We start from the raw sequence: 16,847 nt of genomic DNA, 5'->3' as shown, positions 1-16,847 counted from the left end.
TAGGAAATAGATTGTTTAAAAAAACTAGATATGATAGACTTATGGAGGAAATTGAATGGGGATAGAAAGGAATATAACTTTGTCTCTACAGTACATGGCACTTATACAAAATTGATCATGTCCTATGGCATAAAAACCTAATAATCAACTAGAGAAAGGAAGAAATAGTGAATACATCTTTCTCAGATCACAATGCAATAAAAGTCATATGCAATATTGGGCCAGGGAAATACAGATGCGGAACTAATTGGAAACTGAATAACCTCATTTTAAAGAATGAGTGGATCAAACAACAAATAATAGAAAGAATCAATTAGTTTATCCTAGATAATGACAATAGTGAAACAACATACCAAAACCTATGGGATTCATTGAAAGCAGCTGTCAGGGGAAATGTTATATCTTTAAATTCTTACAAGAATAAATTAGAGAAAGAGGAAATAAACAAACTAAATATGCAACTTAAAAATTAGAGAAATTAAAAATCTCCAATTAAATACCAAATTAGAAATTCTAAAAATTAAAGGAGAAATTAATAGAATTGAAAGCAAAAAAACTATTGAATTAATAAATAAAACAAAAAGTTGGTTTTATGAAAAAACAATAAAATTGATAAACCTCTGGTCAATTTGATTAAAGAAGAAAACCAAATTATTATTATCATAAATGAAAAAGGTGAACTCACCACCAATGAGGAGGAAATTAAAGTAATAATTCAAAAATTATTTTGACCAACTCTATGCCAATAAATTTGACAATCTAAGTGAAATGGATGAATATTTACAAAAATATAAATTGTCCAGGTTAAATGAAGAGGAGATTAAGTACCTTAACAACCCTATCTCAGAAAAAGAAATTCAACAAGCCATCAGAAAAAAATCCCCAGGGCCTGATGGATTCACAAGTGAATTCTACCAAACATTTAAGGAACAATTGGTTCCAATTCTATATAAATTCTTTGGAAAAATAGGGGAAGACAGAACTCTGCCTAACTCTTTCTATGAAACCAATATGGTGCTGATACCTAAACCAGGAAGAGTTAAAACAGAGAAAGAAAAGGATAGACCTGTTGCAATAGGAAAGACCTATTGATACAATAGAGGTGCCTGGGAATTTGTCCACATCTAGTTTATGCCTTGAATTTATTCATTACTTCTGTACCTCAATCCAAGAAACTGTCTCCAATGATAAAGGTATCTGGACATAAAATTTCTTATATTCCTCTTACATTATAATACAGTACAATGTATTACATTACATTCTTCCAGTTTCCTTTCCATTCCACCTCCTCCTTGTACTCCAGCATAATTCTTAACTTTTCCCATCTTATTTTAAGTTTTTCTTCTTTCCTATTGGATAACTTTCTTACTGACAGGATAGACCTATACTAGATGCAAAAATCTTAAATAAAATCTTAGCAAAACAATTACAACAAGTAATCACTAGGATAATACATTTTGACCAAGTAGGATTCATCCCAGGAATGCAGGGCTGGTTCAATATTAGGAAAATTGCTAGTATAATCATTTATATCAACAACAAACCTATCAGAAATTATATGATCATATAAATAGATGCTGAAAACGCTTTGGACAAAATACATCACCCATTCCTATTAAAAACACTAGAGAGTGTAGGAATAAATGGACTGTTCCTTAGAATAATTAGCAGTATCTATCTGAAACTATCAACAAACATTATATTCAATGGGGAGAGGCTAGAGGCAATCCCAATAAGATCAGGGGTGAAACAAGGGTGCCCTTTATCACCACTACTATTCAATATCATATTAGAAATATTAGCTTCAGCAATTAGAGAAGAAAAAGAAATTGGAGGAATTAGAATTGGGAAGGAAGAAACAAAACTCTCACTCTTTGCAGATGACATGATGGTATACCTAGAGAATCCTAAGAAATCATCCAAAAAAACTACTGGAAACAATTAGCAGTTTTAGCAAAGTTGCAGGATATAAACTATATAAATCCTCAACTTTTCTGTATTTGACTGGCAAGATCCAACAGGAAGAGGTAGAAAGACAAAATCCATTCAAAGTAACCTCAGATAATATAAAATACCTGGGAGTCTCTTTGCCAAGGAAGACTTAGAAACTTTTTGAAAGCAATTATAAAACACTTCTCACACAAATTAAATCAGATTTAAATAACTAGGCAAACATCAATTGCTCATGAATAGGTAGAGCTAATAAAATAAAAATGACAATTCTACCAAAACTAAACTACCTGTTTAGTGCCCTACCAATAAAAATCCCAAAAAATTACTTTAATGAGTTAGAAAAAGTTGTAAGTAAATTCATATGGAGAAATGAAAAATCAAGAATTTGCCAGGATTCAATGAAAAAAAGTATAAAAGAAGGGGGCTTAGCCCTACCTGATCTAAAATTATATTATAAAGCATCAGTCATCAAAACTATTTGGTATTGGTTAAGAAATAGAGTGGTGGGCCAGTGGAATAGGCTAGGTGCAATAGCAGGAAACGATTAAAGTAATCTGCTGTTTGATAAACCCAAAGAGTCCAGCTATTGGGATAAAAACTCTCTTTGATAAAAACTGCTGGGAAAATTGGAAGTTAATATGAAAGAAACTTAGATTAGGCCAACACCTCACACCCTATACCAAGGTAAGAGCCAAATGGATACAGGATTTAAACATAAAAAATAATAATATAAGCAAAGTAGAAGATCATGGACTAGTTTACCTGTCATATCTATGGAAAGGGAAGCAGTTTATGACTAAGGAAGAGATGGAGAACATCAGTAAAAACAACCTAGATGATTACGATTACATTAAATTAAAAAGCTTTTACACAGATAAAATCACTGCAACCAAGATCAAAAGAAATGTAGTAAGCTGGGAAACAATCTTTACAACTAATGATTCTGACAAAGGAATCATTTCTAAAATATACAGAGAAATGAGTGATATTTTTTTAAAAAAAGCCATTCCCCAGTTGACAAATGGTCAAAGGATATGCAAAGGCAATTTACAGATGAGGAGATCAAAGCAATCCATAGTCATATGAGAAATTGCTCTAAATCATTACTTATTAGAGAAATGTTTCTCTCAGGTACCACGTCATACCTCTCAGACTGACCAATATGACCAGAAAGTATAATGATCATTGTTGGGAGGGTTGTGGGAAATCTGGGATGCTAATACATTATTGGTGAAGATGTGAAATCATCTAACCTTTCTGGAGAGCAATTTGGAACTACGCTCAAAGGGCAACAAAAATGTGCATATCCTTTGATCCAACAATGCCACTACTGGGTCGATATCCTGAAGAGATGATGAAAAAGGGTAAAAACATCACTTGTACAAAAATATTCATAGAAGCCCTGTTTGTGTGGGCAAAGAATTGGAAATCAAGTAAATGCCCTTCAATTGGGGAATGGCTTAGCAAACTGTGGTATATGTATGTCATGAAACACTATTGTTCTATTAGAAACCAGGAGGGACGGGATTCAGGGAAGCCTGGAGGGATTTGTATGAACTGATGCTGAGTGAGATGAGCAGAACCAGAAAAAACACTGTACACCCTTAACAGCAACATGGGGGCGATGATCAATGTTGATGGACGTGCTCATTCCATCAGTGCAACAATCAGGGACAATTTGGGGCTCTCTGCAATGGAGAATATGATTTCTCTCTCATCGCATTCAACTGAAATCAATGTATACCATGGAAACAATGTAAAGACTAACAAATTGCCTTCTGTGATGGGTGGGGGAAGGGAAGTAAGCTTGAGGAAAAGTTGTAAACCTCAAAATAAATAAAATCTTTAATTTGAATAAAAAAGAATGCCCCTCAATTCCCCCCAACATTTATTAATCTAATTATATAAGAGAACCATTGATATCTATGTATAGCCAACAGCATCAAGCTGTATCTACACTGTCAAAGTACTGTGGAGTGCTGAGGAAATTATTTGGGTATTTCTGGCCCCCAAACTCATGACTGAGGAAAAAGATAATCAAATTTCTTAACTGCTTAATCCTTCACTGAACTTTAAGAGTATAGTCACAGCTAAAAAGTTCTTTTACTGAAGAGTAATAAAGTTATCCAATAGGAAACAAGAAAAACCTAAAATAAGATGGGAAAAGTTAAGAATTATGAAGGAGTACAATGAGGAGGTGGAAAGGAAAGGAAACTGGAAGAATACAATGCAATACATTGTACTGTAATGTAATGTAAGAGGGATATAAGAAGTTTTATGTCCAGATACCTTTATCATTGGAGACAGTTTCTTGGATTGAGTTACAGAAGTAAAGAATAAATTCAAGGCATAAACTAGATGTGGACAAATTCCCAGGCACCTCTATTGTATCAATCAAGCACACAAAGGTATAAACTAGGATTCATTTAACAAAAGCATCTTCTTTCACATTGGGGATGACTTGTGGCTGGAAAGCATCTGCCCTTTGGGTACAGATGGAATAGCAAATCAGGCCAGCCTAGGGCTGAAGCAGCTATAGCCAAGCCTTGGAGAGAATTGCTTGAGTCTCCTCCCCACCCCCCCACCCCCGCCCATCTCCCCACCCCTTTCTGAACAAAGGAAAAGCTTATGATAAAAAACATCAGAATACTTGGATTTTCTCATTGCTATTGGTAACAGTATCTCCAGAAGATCTGTGGGAAGGGGCAGCAACCCGAGATGGGAACTCAGGGGCATACCAAAGACAAACTTGACCTGCTGCTGACAGGCAGCTTCAAAACTCCACAGTAAATAGTTCCCCACACCATCAGGGAACTTAATGAAAATTCCAGGAAGAGAGAAAAGGACTTTAAAACAATAGGAATCATGTGTGTTCCCCTTTTGCTCCATGTCCTAAACTTGGGCCCACTTTCCCCCAAACTCTGCACTTATGGGAAAGTGTGTGACAGTCTACTTAAATCATTTTATTTTACCATACAGAAAGAAAAAACAAAATTAATCACCAAAGGCAGTAGAAACATAAGATGAAAGCTAAAAGATCCTCAAAAAATCTAAGATTTTCTCTACTTTAAGTGCCTTAACATTTGTTTAAATAAATATATAGTAACTATAATTTCTTACCATTGTTAAAAATATTCCAAATTCTGGATTTAGATCAACAACATCACCATCAGAAAAAATAAACTGCTTTTTCCTCTCCTTTCTTGCTATCAAAACAATAGAAATCTGTTGAGCTGCCACCGATAATACAGGTAACTCAATTCTGTTAAATTCATCAAAGCATCCCCAGGAACCAGACTGTGCTAGACCTGGAGTAGAAAATATTTTAAAAATTTTACTGAAATAGTTTCCCACTTGACATAACCTTATAGATTGACATCTAGCTGCTAATCATTTTCAAGAGAACTTATATTCATCACCTCTATTGCTATATACACACTTGTGCCTCCTATGGGATGGACATTTTTAGCATGACAGTCAAAAAGTGACAGTTAGCCTTGAGGCTATTCCTATATTCTTTAGTTTTGTATTTTGCAAAGACTTTTTCAGCATCTATTATTGAGAGAATCATATGATTTCTGTTGATTTTGTTATTGATATGTTCAATCATATTTTTTCCCTTATATTGAACCATCCCCACCTACCCTGGCATAAGTCTTACCTGATCATGGTATATTATCCTAGTATTAACAAATTGTAGTCTCTTTGATAAAAGTTTATTTATGATTTTTACATCAATGTTCATCAGGGAGATAGGCCTATAATTTCCTATGCTTTGGTTTAGTTATCAGCACCATTTTGGTATAAAAGCAGTTTGGCAAAACTCCTTCTATTTTTAAAATAGCTTATGTAGAATTAGAAATAATTATTCCTTAAATGTTTGGTAGAATTTACTTGTAAAAATCATCTGGATCTCGAGATTTTTTGGGGGGAGTATACTGATGTTTTCTTCAATTTTTTTCCTGAAATAGGATTATTTGAGTATTTTATTTCCTCTTTTGTTAATCTAGGTATCTTCATTTTTTTAAAATACTCAGCCATTTCACTCAGGTCAAATTTATTGGTATACAGTTGTGTAAAGTAGCTCGAAATTATCTCTTTAATTTCCTCCTCATTGGTGATAAGTTCATTTTTTTATTTTTGATTTAAAAATCAAAATAACTAAAAGTTTATCTAGTTTACTTTTCTTTAATAAAACCAACTCTTTGTTTTACTTTTTAGATCAATGGTTTTCTTGCTTTCAATTTTATTAATTTCTCCTTTGATTTTCAGATTTTCTAATTTGGTATTAATGGGGATTTTTAATTTGCTCTTTTTTGAACTTTTTTAGTTACATACCTGATTCACCGATATCCTCTTTATTTTATTCACATAAGCCTTTAGAGATACAAAATTTCCCCTAAAAGCTGACTGCATCCCATACATTTTGGTATGATCTTTCATTGTTAGCATTTTCTTGGATAAAATGGCTGATTATTTTTATAATTTGTTGTTTGATCAATTCATTCTTCAATATTAGGTTATTTAGTTCCCAATTGATTTTTGATTTATATTTTCATGGCCTTTATTACATATTATTTTATTGCACATGATCTGAAAACCATGCATTTATTATTTTTGCCTTTCTGCATTGGATTGTAAGGTTTTTATGCCCTAGTACATGGTAAATTTGGTATAGGTGCCACGTACTTCAGAGAAAAAGGTATATTCTTTTTTTATCCTCATTCAGTTTGCTTGAGTTTTTTAAGATTTTATTCACCTTCTTAACTTCTAATTTTTAAAATTTTTTTGATTTTATTTTTGTTTTTGCAAGGCAATGGGGTTAAGTGACTTGCCCAAGGTCACACAGCTAGGTAATTATTAAGTGTCTGAAGCCAGATTTGAACTCAGTAGGGTTAAGTGACTTGTCCAAGGTCACATAGCTAGATAATTATTAAGTATCTGAAGCCAAATTTGAACTCAGGTCTTCCTGACTCTAGGGCTGGTGCTCTATCCACTGCACCACCTAGCTACTCCCCTTTTTATTTATTAATCTAATTCTGAGAGAGAGAGATTGAGGTTCCCCACTATTTTTAAACTAGTTATGATATATAGATATAGATATAGATATAGATGATATAGATATATAATTCATTCAGTTTTTACTCTAAGAATTTGAATGCTATACCACTTGATATATATGTTTAACAGTGTTAAAACTTTATTACCTATATATTTATCATTTTTAAATTATTTTTACTTTTTATTTTAAAAGCAATGGGATTAAATGACTTGCCCAAAGTCACACAGCTAGGTAATGTTTGAGGCTGGATTTGAACTCAGGTACTACTGACCCCAGGGCAGGTGCTCTATCCATTGCACCTAACCACCCCTGTGCCTTCGCTTTTTATCAGTTCCCTTTTTACCCTTCCCTCTCTAATTCCCTGTAGAATAGGATAGATTTCTTAAACCCAACTGAGAATGTTTGTTATTCCTTCTTTGGATCAAGTATGTTTAGAGTAAAATTTACTCAGCATTCACACCCTCCCTTCTTTTCCTCTGCTATTATGGATTTTTGTGCCTCTTCACCTGGTATTATCTATCCACTAATGCGTAGTCTTCCCCTAGTATAGTTGTTTTCATGTCTTTATGGTTTTAACTCTGTCTCATACCTACAACCCTTCTGTCAAAATATACAGTACTGATAGGAAGTACCTCTTCTGTCCCAATACACTTCTATGCATTATAGTAATATATCACATCAGATTATAATCAATTTATACCATCCCCTCTTTTCAAGTACCCTCCACAATCCTCATAAGCCAAGTATCATGTAAAGTCAAATAATTTCATGGACCATTTGTATACTCATCTCTAACCACACTCCTACCAATTTAAGCCAAAACTTCAAGCAAAGCAAAATTGCTTCATGATCTTTTCATGTCCAGTCCCTCTAAGTATAATCTGTCCCTCCTTCTCTACAACCCTTCCCCCACAACCTTACTATAGAGAACACTCTCCCTCTCTGTCCCTCAAGTTTTCCAACCCTAATTTTTCTAACGCCCCAATCAAAGAATTGGATAACACTTTCTACATCTGTCCCTTTAGCACTCCAACCACAGCACTGAAATATTGTGCACACTCTCTCACTCTTTCTGCATAGTACTCCATCTATAGCACTATAACCCTTGTTAACTAAGGTATGGGATAAGGTAAGATCACTTTCTGGTCCATTTATATCCAACCCTTCTAAGGACACCCCCATCCTCTGTCTCTATTGAATTACAAGCTTCATTAACTAAAATATCTAGCAAAGTTCAGGTTACTTAATTATTTAATTATGTAAAGGCCCTCCTTCTGTCTCAATAGGAAATACCACCCTCATAAACAACATCACTTTATGTCTCATTCATACCCATATCCTCTAAGTAAAATTCCTTCGACTATCCCAAGATTAATATATTTGCAAGAGTTTCAAGTATTGTCTTCCTTTCTAGGGTTGAATACAGTTTAATCTTCTTGACAACTGGGTTATTTACTCCTTTTCCATTCACCTTTTTATGCATCTCTTTTATTTGTAGATGAAACTTTCTGTTCCATTCTTGTCTTATTATTAGAAAACTTTGGAAATCCCTGATATCATGGAAAATATTTTCTGCTGATAGAATATGCTGAATTTTGCAGGGTAGTTTGGTCTCTGGAATATCATATTCTAGGCCCTCTGATCCTTTTAAGTTGAAGCAGATAAGGGCTGTGTAATTCTGATTGTGGTTCCTTTGTATTTAAATTGTTTCTTTTTTGGCAGCTTGCAGTATCTTTTCCTTCATTTCAGAATCCTGTTATTTAATTAGCTATAATATTCCTTGGAGTAATTTTATTCTTCTGAGGTCTCTTTATGGAGTGTTCTGTGCATTCTTCCAATGACTATTTTGTTTTCTTGATCCAATTTCCCGTGATGTTTTCCTGAGAGATATTTTCCAGGCTCTTTTTTTGACCTAGGCTTTCATATAAACCAATAACTCATAAATTATCTCTTCTGGAACTATTTTTCAAGTTGTTTGCTTTTTCTAAAAGATACTTTACATTTTCTTTGATGCTTTTTTCAGTCTTTTGATTTTGTTTGTTGGAATCTTAGTGTCACATAGAGTCATAAGTTTCTCTTTGTCCAATTCTAATTTTTAGGGCTTTATTTTCTTCAATTAGCTTTTGTTATTCTTTCTCCAGTTGGTCATTTTTACATTTAAAGTTGTTGATTTCTTTAGTCAATTTTTCATAATTCTGCGTGGTTAATTTTCTTTCCATTTTTTGCCTTCTCTTTGGTTTTTAAGATCTTTTTTAAGCTCTTCCATGAGGTTTTTGGATTTGAGTTCAATTTAACTACTTTGAGACTTTCCATGCAAGTAATTTGTCCCTAGTTTCTTCTTCTGAGATGATATTTTTTATAATTTCTGTCTGAATAGAAACTTTATATGGCTAGCACTTTGGGGGTTTTTTTGCTCATTTTGATAGTTGAGCTCTGCTCCTAGGGTTTTGGGAGTATAGTCCCAAACTTTTTGTGCTGGGGCTGAGGTTTGGTCCCTGGTTTATTGCTTGCCAAGATGTTGCCTATGCAGAAGTTTGTTTCCTGCTTTATGTTCATGTTCTATCTATGCAGAGTAGTTCCCTACCTAGTCCTGTCTGTTGCCCTAATGTTCCCAGAGGTCAGACTTTGTCTGGATTGGGACTTTCCCTATAGGCCTACTATTTAGCTGAGCCAGGGCCTGAGCTATGCTATAGCTAGAAACCTCCTCCTGGCTTCCTAGCTCTCACACCTAGCTGGGCTATATTTTCCCTTTACCCAGGAAGAGCCAGAGCTTCACTGAAGCTCCTCCATGATGCCCAGAATTGAAAACTTGTTTTGCTCTTTTTTTGGTGGGATCTGTAGCTCTACTATTTGTGTAGAGGTTTCCAGGAGCATGCTAGCTTTTTTTTTTTAATTTATTATTTATTTTAATACAAAGCTTTGGGATTAGCAATTTTATGAAAAAATAAAATGTACTAAAAATAAATGCTTGTTTAGCATGTTTGGTAAATGATGCGCATAAAAATAGATTCTCTTTCCAAAGCTGTCAGAAACCACTTCTTTCTTCAAAACCATTCTGCTTTATTAGCTTTCAAGCTAGCTGTGGCTCTGATGATCATGTAGCAGAGAGTTAAGGCGCTGAGGAGGCCAAAACTGGCAATAATAAACCATTCTTTTGTTACTGCAATGTTGATTTCTCCTGTTTGAGGAGTGAGCTCCCCATCCTGAGGAAGTTGAGACATCCCCGAAGTGCGTAGTGGCTCAAGGCCAAGGGAGCTGTCACTGGCAAGGTCACCAAGTGCTGATCTTTGATTAGCAGCTTGGCTTCTGGTAAACCTTTCCATGTCAAAAGCTACATTATCAGTACATGGCAAATTTGGCATAATTCCCAAAGCCTTCATAATGTTCAGTTTTGCACATAGGACAAGTACTATGTTCACTAAGCCAGGGATCCACACAGGATTTGTGAAATACATGCTTGCAGGGAAGAATGAGGACAATGTCATTTTGCTTGTAGCTCTCTATGCACACCGCACAATGATCAAAGTCTGGGTCAGTTTCCTTATCACCCTTCTTTACTGTTCTTGTTGTCAATTTGCTGATGGCTTTCTTGGCTGCATCTCCAAGGCAACGCTGGTTCCTGTCTCGGGCATTTGTGTACCTGATCTTTTGTATGAAGTAAAAGATCAGCCATGCTGAAGAAATGATCATCAGAACAATAAAGGATATTGACACAAAGACAAGAGAGCCACGACTAAAGTTCTTTGCTGGTATGCGAGTTCCAACAGCAATTGTCATTTGTACAGAGATGTTCTTCTCCAGATAACTGAAAATGTCTTTACCCCTCAGTTCTGTAATCATTACAGCCACGATATCTCCTTTTCCTTGATGAGTCATGGTTACTGTCTCTTCATTAGATTTATTGTTATAGATGACTACAAGCAATAGCATTGTGGAAAGCTGCCCGTGAAATTTTCTCTTTAAATGTACAGTTTCCTCTCTGCAGTAAAGCAATCCATTGTTTGATGTCTGGTGGGACATGGAAACGCGTTTGAGGATCACAGCCCAGATGATCTGCAACTCCACGCAGCGGCAGGGGAGCCAGGACCTGGCCCCTGACCTCCACCTTGGGGGAGTCGAGGCCGTAGCGGCCGCGGTCGATGAGGAAGGTCCAGGGGCCGCCGCGGCCCGGCTCGTGCACGGTCACGTTGATGAGGGCCGTGTAGTACTCCTGGCTCGCGATGTCCGCCCCGGCCGCGCACAGGCACCAGGGCAGCACGGCCAGGAGGACCAGGCCCGGCCTGCGGGACCAGGACCGGGCCCCCCTGCGGCGGCCGGCCATGCTCCGGGGACTTGGGCCGGGGCCGAGGCCGGGCTCGGGCCGGAGGGAGCGCGCGGGGCGGCCGCGCCGCGGGCAGGCCGGGACCAGTCGGAGGGCCCGGGGGCCCACAAGCGGCTCGGAGCCTGGGTCGGCAGCGGGCTGGCGGCCGCTTCTCAGCTCGGCGGCTGACGAGCATGCTAGCTTTACCTTTACCACAGCTCCGCTATGGAAGTCTCTCAACATCTAATATTTTCACGTCTTTGTAAAAAGGGGTATCTAATCACATTCCCACTTACCTTTAAAAATTCGTCCTAAGCCTCTGAAATCCATTTGATCTGAACAGTTAAACACTACTACATATTTTCCCAGGCATCGCCCCATGTCTTTTGTTGTTTCTGTTTTGCCCGTTCCTGCTGGTCCTGCTGGAGCTCCTCCCATGTTCATCCCCAAAGCCTGAGCTAATGTGATATAGCACCTGCAAATATTAATTTAGAAAAACATACTATGAATATGCTGTAACAAATCTTACAGCAATGTTCCTGCACAATTTCACTGGATGTGATGGGCACTGGATGTGCAGCATACAAAAAAAAAAAAAAGAGAGGAATGCTTTTAAGAATGTTTTTTCACTAAAATTGGGATTAGATTCAAATAATCACCTGGTCTAATTCTGTAAACAAAGTTTTAGGTCACATCTCACCTATATTGATATAGTTATTTTTAAAAATCAAGTTAAAAGCAATATTATATACTAATAGGGAAATGATAATATAAACAACAATATCTATATATAAAAATAGTTGATTAAATGTTTTATATCCTTTTTTAAATAATATTTTATTTCTCCTAATTATACATACAACAAAACCATTAACCTTCTTTATTAAAAGCTTTTCATTCTAAATGCTATTCCTCACTGATCTTGGTTAAACATGTGCAATCACGTGAAACATTTCCATATTAGCATTTTTGAGGAAGAAGATTCAAAAAAAAGGAAGGGAGGCAGGAAGGCAGGAAAGAAGGAAGGAAGTAAAAAGTGAAAAATTAGTATACTTAAATCTGCATTCAAAAATATTACTTCTTTCTCTGGAGGTGGATAGCATTTTTCAACATGAGTCCTTCCGGATTGTCTTGGATTGTTATATTGCTGAGAATAACTGTCATTTACAGTTCTTCATTGTACAATATTGCTGTTACTATGTACTAATATTTTCCTGGTTCTTCTCAATTCAACTTATATCAGATCATGTACATCTTTTCATGTTTTTCTGAAATAATTTTGCTTGTCATTTTCTTATAGCATGACAACATGTCACTATAAACATATACCACAACTTGTTTGGCCATTGACCAAATTATGGATCCCTTCAATTTTTAATTCTTGGATATCACAATTAGAGCTGCCACAAATATTTTTGTACATGCAGGTCCTTTTACCTTTTTTTGAACTCTTTAGTATATAGATCTAGCAGTGATATTGCTAGATTCTAAGGTTATGGACACTTTTATTATATGTCATATTTTAAGAAAGTGACCAGACTGTGAAATTGATGGATCTTATTCATTAAGTATCAGTCTTAGGGTTTCAGTTTAGGGGGAAAGTTTGAAGGAATCAGGAAAGACATTGGCATGACCAGAGTGCAGGAGGATCACCTATCCAATAGTAACTGTACAAAATTTCCCTTGAAGTTGGAAATATAAAAATGCTTCTGGGATGAATTTAACAAGTAACAATTACTTGTATTGAATAGAAATAGGGAGAGGAAACAGAAAAGGTGAAAGATGAGAAAAAATCTAGATAGGGAACAGAAACATAGACTAATTTCTTTGCAGGGATTACTGGAAAGATTGCTTTCTTATTCTTTCCATTGGGGGAGATTAAATACCTATCATAACCTATTTGAACAGTAAAACTGTAGGATAGGAAAAGGAAACAAAATTAGCAGGGAGAGCAGGGAGAAAATTATGAGGGACAGAGTAATGATGATAGAGATATGTGTGAAGGAAAAAAAGAAGAGAGAGACAGAAAAGAAGGACAAAGGAGAGGGCAGGGGGAGGGAGGGAGAGAGAGAGAGAGAGAGAGAGAGAGAGAGAGAGAGAGAGAGAGAGAGAGAGAGAGAGAGAGAGAGAGAGAATAGAACAAGAGAAGAAAGAAAAAACAATTTCTTAAAACAAACCAGGTTTGGTCAATCAGCACTCTGAGTTGCCACTACAATCCCTGGATATCCCACCCTTGCACTGCCCCCACAAAACAAAGAACTTACCAAACCTCATAATGTAAGTTTTTAGTCCCAGATTCTGGCCCTCTCTCTTTTCTCTCCTCCCTCCTTGAGACAGGATCCAATACTCTCATTTTCCTAGTTGCCCCCACATAGATAAAGTACAGTATCTCAAGGCCCTTCCTAAAATATGGTGTCTAGGTTTGCACACAATATCAAGAAGTGGTCTGATAGGGCAGAGTATAGAGTGATATTACAAGTTCTTATGACCTAGACACCATACTTTTGATTCAGGCAACCCAAGATTTCATTTATTTTTGGATGTATTATCATAATTTTCAAAATTTTATTGAGTTTGCAGTCCATTAAACCATCCAGATAGTTTTTCATGTGAATTGTAGTCAGTCATAACCCATTCAATTTAATAAATTTGTTTTTACCCCATCCAAGTTCCTTTTTCACATTTATCTATATTAAATTTCATATTCTTAGATTTGCCCTGCTGCTCTATACTATTAAAGTCCCAATTCTTGCATTTAATATATCAGTTCTGCCATCCTGCTCCATATCAACTTCAAATTTTATAAGCATGCTTTTCCCAAGTCAGTGATTACAATACTGAAAAGTAGAAACCCAAGGATAGGTTCCTATGGCACTTAGAGACCACTTCCAGACTGAAATTGATTCATATTAATTATGACTCTTCATTTCAAATCTATAAAATACTATATAAGATGCTTTGCTAATATTCATGTATATTCTGCCTGCAGTATTCCTCTGAAATATCATTCTAAAAACCCTTCCAAAATATCAGACTACTCTGATAACACTTATTCTTCATGAAGTCATGCTGGTTCTTAATAATCACTACTTCTTCTTATTGCTCATGAACAACACCTTTAATAATGCGCCAGAATTTTGCTAGAAATGGAAGTCATATTCATCTGCTTCTAAGTTAAAGAATCTCTTCTATTTAAAAAATAATTAGCACAACTTCTGCTTATGTCTTCTGTCATCTCTCTAATTCTCCACAAACTTTCATCATTTATAACAGTTTAGCCATCAAATTCACAGGATCTGTCACTACACTGGGATATAGCTCATCCAAGACCTAAAGCTTGATTCAGTGAAAGAACAGTTCTTTCTCTTCACTAGTTCTTTCTTTGTATTCATTTTTGAGAACTGAAATTCACTGACATAGTCTTGTTTTGATTTTCTGTGACTGTTTCATTACCCTGTATATTTTGATTTTTCTACCTTATACATATTAATTTTGAATAACAACTCCACAGAATTCACTAGCATTGTATCAGCATACTGAATATATACCCAATAAAATTTAAAAACTGCAAAAATTCTGTGCTATCAAACTATGAGATCACACAAAAGTGCTTTTTACCTGTCTGTTAGGGGGGTAATAACTAGACGATCAGTACATCCAAGAAATTCATTCTGATAGACAAAATCAACATCTGTAATAGAAACTATGGTTTGGTCCAAATCTTCCTTAAAATAAAATCTGCTCTGTTTCAGCCATTCAAAATCTGTTGCTGATTTGATATGCATTTTTACCTTTAAGACACAAAATATAAGTTAATATATTACAATAACATATAAATATTTGAGTAATCACAATAAATTTAAAATCACAAAAAATTTAAAATTTTGTGCCAAGTTGTATGTCTAGTCTATGATACCGGGGATATCTAGTCAGAAAATATGACTGTCCTCTTTTTAGTACCATCCAAAGGTGTGATAAGTGATTAATTTTCATTTCTACATTAGTTATGGGACATTGAGGAAAGTAGTGTATATCTTACAGAGAAATAGCTAGGGAGGATGAAGAAAAAACTAGTGATAAAATCAGACCAATGTAAACTACAGGATGTAAATCAAGCCAATTTGCATCTTACTGGGACAAAAGTGATCCAGCTATAGAAAGGAAGTGGATATACTTACAGTAGAAAAGCAAGGGACCATAGAATTAGAAGGTTGGCTGAATTAGTGAATAAACAGAACACAGAAAAAAAAAAAAAACACCCCTACCAAATCTGATAAATGCTTTATAAAAATTATCTCTTATGTATCTCTTTCCCTTAATCCTAATTCCTCATGCCAAAATTACTAATTTGTAAATTTAATTTGTAAATATGTTTAACAAAATAAGTATGTAAAATGCCAACTTGACTGTTCCCAACTGAGGGGAGGGGGGGAAGGGAGTGTGGAGGGAAACTTTGTAACTTGGAAATATGCTTGTACAAATGGATGAAAATAAATAAAGGGGGGGCAGAATAAACTGGCACCAGTCAGATTCACACATCTGTGTTATACCTCTCAAGGGCCTGGTTACCAAATTGTGGGGAAGAAGAGATTTGATAAGGAATTGGAACCTCCCATGGGGTTACTGGTTACTAAATTGTGGGAAAGGAGAGGTTTGACATGGAATCGGAACCTCCCATATTGTATACTTTCCTTTAGTAACCTGTTAGAGAGGTGGGGAAAGCTGCATAAAGACTTTTGGTCCTAGCTCTGTCATTATCTGTTAAAATTTACTATAGCAGGCTATTAGAAGAGTTTTTGGTGACATACTTGGTAGATGATTCATATAAAATTTCTAAACCATTTTTTCCCATGGAATCCAGAGGCTTTATTTACTTTTTTTTTTTTTTAGAAAATTGCTAGAATTCGAAATGGAATTTTGTTAATGGAATGTGGCTCAATATTTTGTCAAATTATTATTTTCATATATCTACACACATAATTCAAAAGGAAGAAAAAATAAATGGAACACTCATAAAAAAAGTACAAAAATATGAACAGCTTATTATTGTTCATTTTTATATGCATTAACATTTTTAACTTCAAGAAATTTATACTTTACCAAGTCATCAAAAATATCTCTCTGGTGTACATGGATAGTAATTAGGGTTTCAAATTTCACTCTATCAAACTTGGTTAGATCATGAGTTGTCTGACTAATGAGAGCATTCAAAATATCCAAAAACTTCTGATTGGTCAATTGCATAATTTTCCTGTCATCTTTTGCATTATTTAAGGCCTCTTCTGAATCATGTGTCCACAACATTTGAATTCCCAGCAGTCCTACCTAGAAGTCCAGAATATGAAGAAAATCACCTAATATTTATAAATAATTTATGAATAATAAATAATAAACAATAAATTTATTCACTAATCAGCTACCCTAAATGTAAATAGTTTCCATTCATTTAAGCTAAATGCTATCTTTGCTGCCATTTGTTTTGCCCAGGCCTTGGGCCCTGAGGGACTGACTAGGCTGCATCTAAACAAGAGC

At 35.5% G+C, this 16,847-nt stretch overlaps 1 protein-coding gene and 1 pseudogene across 1 annotated transcript in view; both read right to left on the bottom strand.

Annotated features, from left to right (window-relative positions):
• The window catches only part of LOC141523566 (dynein axonemal heavy chain 8), a 412,522-nt gene that overhangs the window by 200,965 nt on the left and 194,710 nt on the right, over positions 1-16,847 (bottom strand). The window contains exons 42-45 of the mRNA XM_074236848.1: positions 16,416-16,640; positions 14,934-15,106; positions 11,612-11,790; positions 5,074-5,261 (exon numbers count right to left, since the gene is read on the bottom strand). Coding sequence (XP_074092949.1) covers positions 5,074-5,261; positions 11,612-11,790; positions 14,934-15,106; positions 16,416-16,640 — 765 coding nt within the window. The remainder of the gene's footprint in view (positions 1-5,073; positions 5,262-11,611; positions 11,791-14,933; positions 15,107-16,415; positions 16,641-16,847) is intronic.
• On the bottom strand, positions 9,902-11,336 carry LOC141489617 (E3 ubiquitin-protein ligase RNF130 pseudogene; annotated as a pseudogene).

Source organism: Macrotis lagotis, chromosome 5 (assembly GCF_037893015.1).
Source record: "Macrotis lagotis isolate mMagLag1 chromosome 5, bilby.v1.9.chrom.fasta, whole genome shotgun sequence".
NCBI classification, from domain to species: Eukaryota; Metazoa; Chordata; class Mammalia; order Peramelemorphia; family Peramelidae; genus Macrotis; species Macrotis lagotis.
The sequence above is the reverse complement of the archived record's forward strand: the minus strand, read 5'-3'. Positions and strand labels throughout refer to the sequence as shown.